Source organism: Triticum dicoccoides, chromosome 5A (genome assembly GCF_002162155.2).
Source record: "Triticum dicoccoides isolate Atlit2015 ecotype Zavitan chromosome 5A, WEW_v2.0, whole genome shotgun sequence".
Classification (NCBI taxonomy): domain Eukaryota; kingdom Viridiplantae; phylum Streptophyta; class Magnoliopsida; order Poales; family Poaceae; genus Triticum; species Triticum dicoccoides.
Window position 1 is genome coordinate 372,422,147 of NC_041388.1, and position 5,694 is coordinate 372,427,840.

A 5,694-nucleotide genomic window follows, 5' to 3' on the forward strand; every position below is an offset into this window, starting at 1 on the left:
CTGCCCGCCTGCCTGCCTGATATGATGGTGAGGGAGATGGGCGGCAGCACCGGTGAACATTTTAAGATTTGATATAATCACGGGATGATAATGTAATGCGTGCATGCATGCCTATGGATCTCCGAATTTCAAACCATCAGACGCAGCACAATGGTTCTGCCCCCCCGCCGGCCGCCGCAGCCGATCTCGGCATCCAGCCAGGCCCCACTGCCGATGCTGCCTCCACCATGACAATGCCACATCGTCTCTTCAGAGTATCACCGTCTCCATCCCCACTTCCCGCGGCTACCCTGCTCCTCCTCGAACGCCCAAAAGACCACGAAGCTGCAGCAGCTCGTCCTCGCATGTCGCGCCACCCCTTACTCTTGCTCCTCCTCGTCCCTCTGGTTGCCTCCATTGCGCAGCCCCTTCCGTCGAACACCTCCGCCGGCACCGGCTCCACCACGGCCGTTCTGCTCTCCTTCGTCGCCGCGCTTCCCCCGGCCGCCCAGCGCGTCCTCCGCCCGACATGGCTGCGGCGCCACCGGACCGGCGGCAACTCGTCCTCCTCCTCCGCCATCTCCCGGCGCCACCACTACCGTCACCGTCACTGCGCGTTTCTTGGCGTCACGTGCTCCGCCGCCGGCGCCGTGACCGCGATCAACCTCTCCAGCGCGGGGCTCTCCGGCGCGCTCGCCGCGTCCGCGCCGCGCCTCTGCGCGCTCCCAGCGCTCGCCGCGCTCGACCTCAGCCGGAACAACCTCACGGGTGCCGTTCCCGCCGCGCTCGCCGCGTGCTCCGCCGTCACCACGCTCGTCCTCGCCTTCAACCTCCTCGCGGGCGCCGTCCCCGCGGAGCTCCTCTCCTCGCGCCGTCTCCGGACGATCGACCTCAACACCAACGCGCTCACCGGGGAGATCCCCGCCGCTCCCTCCGGCTCCTCGCCCCTCGTGTACCTCGACCTCAGCGCCAACTCACTCTCCGGCGCCATCCCGCCGGAGCTCGCCGCGCTCCCGGAGCTCACCTACCTGGACCTGAGCAGCAACAACCTGTCCGGCCCAGTGCCGGAGTTCTCGGCTCCGTGCGGGCTCCTCTACCTCAGCCTCTTCTCCAACCAGCTCGCCGGTGAGCTCCCCCGCAGCCTCGCGCACTGCGGCAACCTCACCGTCCTGTATCTACCCAACAACAACATCAGCGGCGAGGTGCCCGATTTCTTCGCCTCCATGCCAAACTTGCAGAAACTATACCTCGGCAACAACGCGTTCACCGGCGCATTGCCGGCAAGCATCGGCGAGCTTCTGAGCCTGGAAGAATTGGTGGTGTCGAGTAACTGGTTCACAGGCTCCGTCCCCCATACAATCGGGCAGTGCCAGTCCTTGACACTGCTCTACTTGAACGGCAACTGCTTCACCGGCTCAGTCCCACAATCCATCGGCAATCTGAGCCTATTGCAGAAGCTCTCCGTCGCGGACAACAGCCTCACCGGGAGAATCCCGCCGGAAATCGGGAGCTGCCGGGGACTGGTGGAGCTTGAGCTCCAGAACAACAGCCTCTCCGGCACCATACCGCCGGAGATCGCCGAGCTTGGCCAACTGCAGAAGCTGTATCTGTTCAACAACATGCTCCACGGCCCGGTTCCTCCGGCACTGTGGCAACTGGCCGACATGGTGGAGCTGTACCTCAACAACAACAGCCTAGGTGGCGAGATACATCCAGACATCACTGGCATGAGGAACCTGAGAGAGATCACCTTGTACAGCAACAACTTCACCGGCGAGCTGCCACAAGCCCTGGGGCTCAACACCACGCCGGGGATCCTCCGTGTCGACCTCACCGGCAACCGCTTCCACGGCGCGGTCCCTCCTGGCCTGTGCACCGGAGGCCAGCTCGCCATCCTTGACCTTGGGTACAACCGATTCCATGGAAGATTCCCCGGCGAGATTGCCAGATGCCAGTCTCTGTACAGGATCAACCTGAACAACAACAGGATCAGTGGGAGCTTGCCTGCAGACCTGGGCACGAACAGAGGGCTGTCGTACATCGACATGAGCGACAACCTTCTTGAAGGGAGGATACCAGGCGCGATCGGCTCATGGAGCAACCTCACCATGATCGACCTCTCGCGCAACGGCTTCTCCGGTCCAATACCCCGCGAGCTCGGCGCTCTGGGCAACCTTGTAACCCTGCGAGTGTCGTCGAACACGTTGAGTGGATCGATACCACATGAACTAGGAAACTGCAAACGGCTTGTCTGCCTAGACCTTGGAAACAACCTTCTGAATGGAAGTTTGCCGGCGGAGATCGCCGCTCTTGGCAGCCTGCAAAGCCTCCTGCTCGGCGGCAACAAGCTCACCGGGGCGGTACCGGACTCCTTCGCCGCGACGCAGGCCCTCCTCGAGCTGCAGCTTGGTGACAATCTTCTTGAAGGAGCCATCCCACACAGCTTGGGCAATCTTCAGTACATCTCTAAAACCCTGAACATGAGCGGCAACAAACTGAGCGGTCAGATCCCAGGCAGCCTCGGCAACCTTCAGGACCTGGAAGTGCTGGACCTGTCCAAGAACTCGTTGTCCGGCCCGATCCCGCCGCAGCTGAGCAGCATGATCTCCCTTCTGGCCGTGAACGTGTCGCTCAACGAGCTGTCCGGCGAGCTCCCTGCCGGCTGGGCTAAGCTGGCAGCAGAGTCCCCTGAGGGGTTCTCAGGGAACCCTCAGCTGTGTGTTCAGCCTGACAGTGCACCTTGCTCCAAGAAGAACCGGTCTCTGAACAACAGAACCAGAAATGCACGGATCATCGTTGCATTGCTACTTCCAACTCTCGCCATCATGGCCGCCAGCATGTTCCTCCTCCACCACGTCGCCAAGAGGTCGTCGCGGCGCCGGTCGGCCCGGCGCGCCTCGATCCGCAGCATGGACTCGACGGAGGAGCTGCCGGAGGACCTGACCTACGAGGACATCCTCCGGGCCACCGACAACTGGAGCGAGAGGTACGTGATCGGGCGAGGCCGGCACGGCACGGTGTACCGCACGCAGAGCAAGCTCGGGAGGGAGTGGGCGGTGAAGACGGTGGACCTGTCCCACGGCAAGTTCCCGGTGGAGATGAAGATCCTCAACACGGTGAGGCACCGGAACGTCGTCAGGATGGCCGGGTACCACATCCGCGGCGGCGCCGGGCTGATCCTCTACGAGTACATGCCGGAGGGGACGCTCTTCGAGCTGCTGCACGGGAGGAAGCCTCAGGTGGCCCTCGGCTGGACAGTCCGGCACCAGATCGCACTTGGTCTGGCCGAGGGCCTCTCGTACCTGCACCAGGACTGCGTGCCCATGATCGTCCACAGGGACGTCAAGTCGAGCAACGTGCTGATGGACGCCGACATGGTGCCCAAGCTCGCCGACTTCGGCATGGGGAAGATCGTCGGCGACGAGGACGCGGACGCCACGGTCTCCGTCATCGTTGGCACCCTCGGCTACATCGCTCCAGGTACCATTCATTCCCTTGCCATCATATGTCTGTAGCTCTTTATTCTGTAAGATCACAGTGCCTGAAAAATTCAGGATTTATTTAGCACATGTATCAGTATCACCACCATTGATTTTCAGAGCATGGATACTCCACGAGGTTAACCGAGAAGAGCGACGTGTACAGCTACGGGGTGGTGCTGCTCGAGCTCCTGTGCAGGAAGATGGCTGTAGATCCTGCATTTGGAGACGGTGTCGACATCGTGACATGGATGAGGTCGAACCTGAAGCAGGCTGATCGTCGCCCCGCCGCCATGAGCTGCCTGGATGAGGAGATTGTGTACTGGCCTGAAGATGAGCAGGCCAAGGCACTGGACTTGCTTGATCTAGCCATTTCCTGCACGCAGGCGGCTTGCCAGTCGAGGCCTTCCATGAGGGAGGTGGTGAACACCTTGGTGAGAATGGATATGCAAGGATTCCCCTGAAGTTTTCAACAGTGTTGTGAGGTCAGCTGCCACAGTACATAGCTGACATACAAAAGAAATATAAGAGCGTTAGATCACGACTTTAGTTATCTAAACGCTCTTATATTTCTTTACACAGGGAGTATGTAGTAGTTACCAGATCTTAGCAGCAATAAGAAGTGAGCCTAGCTCATAAGTTGGGGTAGTGGATGTACAGTCCCACCAACTAGGTTCCTATTTATACTACCAGAGCTTTCATCTTTATACCGTACATGCTAAAATGTATTCAAGATTACTGTTTTTTACTGCCGGTCGAAAATTTCTAAAGTCATCCATGTTCACTCCAAAATCTCTTCGAACAGGATTTTGAGGTTTGAAGGATAGAAAGCACAAAATCCTACAACATAACCCCTTTTCATTCAGCCGTGTATTATTCTCTACAATTTTATTCTGCATACCATGGACATGGCACAGTAAATCCTGTAAGAAACAAACAAATTTTACTAAATGGCACCGAGTACGGGTGCGGTTCATGCCCTAATCACAAGCTCATATACATTGCTATTGTTCTCTCTGCTAAGGCGCTTTAGTGCCTCGAAACTTCTCCGGCTTCCCAAAATATCTATTCTTTTGAATGCTACTACAAAGCCTCGTTCTGCGCATTCAGCGCTTGCGTACAGGGAACGAAGCCGATCGGCATGCCGTGAATCCGTGTGCAGGGCTACATTGATCTCGTCGGTAGACATGTTCTCCTGCACAAAGAGGAGATCTTTTACCACAAACTCCCACACCAAATCTGAACCACGGTTACACCAGAAGTGTGTTGTGGGATACTTCTGGTCTATGACCCCCCAAAATAAAATACCTGGTAGAAATTGTAGATGTGATCCAACACTTGTTCGCGTGTGAAGCCACCATTGCTGAAGAATGTCCTTGAAGAAGGTCCAAGCTCGCCAAAACGATCGAGAGGGAAGAGTATGGTAAAGAAATGGTTCTTAAAAATCACCTCACTTCTCTCACTGAAACAACAAAACGGAGCTATTAGGGAAAAAGGTTACAGAGTTTTGGTTGATTCAAGAAGTTATTATTACCTTTCTCTTAGCGGGCGAGACAAATTATCAGCTGAGTGGTCTCGATCCTTTCCATCCCCATCTGCACCAAAATAGGTAGTGCTTTGCTGCTCATCGGCATCTTCAGACCATGAAGAATCCATATAAATACTTGCAGATGAAACCGGCTCAGATATTGTCCAGCAGATTGAATCCAGAAGTGTGACAGGTGTGAGCGGATGGATTGGTACTTCACATGACTGGCTTAAAACCATAATGTAGACATTCATCAAAATGTTTCATATAGAAGACCCAAATATGAATAAAAAGGTAGATAATTCAACACATAGCTCTGGCAGAACTGGGAGTGCGGAGTAACATTAACTAGAAAATAACACATGCTGCATAGGATCATGGCATCAGCAAATTCTTTATTTCCAACTATTTTTCTAAAACATATTCTCAAGCAAGCATTTATTTTTCTTAACAGGTAAGGGTGTACCAACATCCCCTAATTGTCACACTAGTCGGAATTCACAAGAAATTGGGTAACTGTGACTGCCAGATGCGTAGGAGATGAGCTTTTCTATATTTTAACAACGATAATACTACACAGATGGATAAAAACCACGGACCATGATGGATAAAAACCACGGACCATGATGCGTGCTCTCCTCTAATTGGCTCCCCCCTGTTTTCACTAGTGGGCCCGCCTCGCTTAATCAAATCTCAGCCAATCAATCC

The 5,694-nt window shown here is 55.5% G+C and overlaps 2 protein-coding genes across 2 annotated transcripts in view; one reads left to right on the forward strand and one right to left on the reverse strand.

Moving 5' to 3' along the window:
- The first annotated feature begins 316 nt into the window (after positions 1 to 316).
- LOC119301584 (leucine-rich repeat receptor-like protein kinase PEPR2) lies at positions 317 to 4,206 on the forward strand. Its single transcript, XM_037578576.1, has 2 exons — positions 317 to 3,459; positions 3,579 to 4,206. The coding sequence occupies exons 1-2, from the start codon at positions 345 to 347 to the stop codon at positions 3,920 to 3,922; spliced, it is 3,459 nt and encodes a 1,152-aa protein (XP_037434473.1). The 5' UTR covers positions 317 to 344; the 3' UTR covers positions 3,923 to 4,206.
- Positions 4,207 to 4,293: 87 nt separating this feature from the next.
- The window catches only part of LOC119299547, a 4,428-nt gene continuing 3,027 nt past the window's right edge, over positions 4,294 to 5,694 (reverse strand). Inside the window, exons 7-9 of the mRNA XM_037576744.1 lie at positions 4,993 to 5,237; positions 4,767 to 4,920; positions 4,294 to 4,653 (exon numbers count right to left, since the gene is read on the reverse strand). Of these exons, the coding sequence (XP_037432641.1) occupies positions 4,432 to 4,653; positions 4,767 to 4,920; positions 4,993 to 5,237 (621 nt within the window). The 3' untranslated portion in view covers positions 4,294 to 4,431. The remainder of the gene's footprint in view (positions 4,654 to 4,766; positions 4,921 to 4,992; positions 5,238 to 5,694) is intronic.

What these genes read in the sequence shown, in the direction of transcription:
- LOC119301584 (XM_037578576.1), top strand. Translation starts at nt 345, where the DNA reads ATGTCGCGCCACCCCTTACTCTTGCTCCTCCTCGTCCCTCTGGTTGCC. An exon ending in CCTCGGCTACATCGCTCCAG is followed by an intron (nt 3,460 to 3,578) that starts GTACCATTCATT and finishes ATTGATTTTCAG; the next exon opens with AGCATGGATACTCCACGAGG.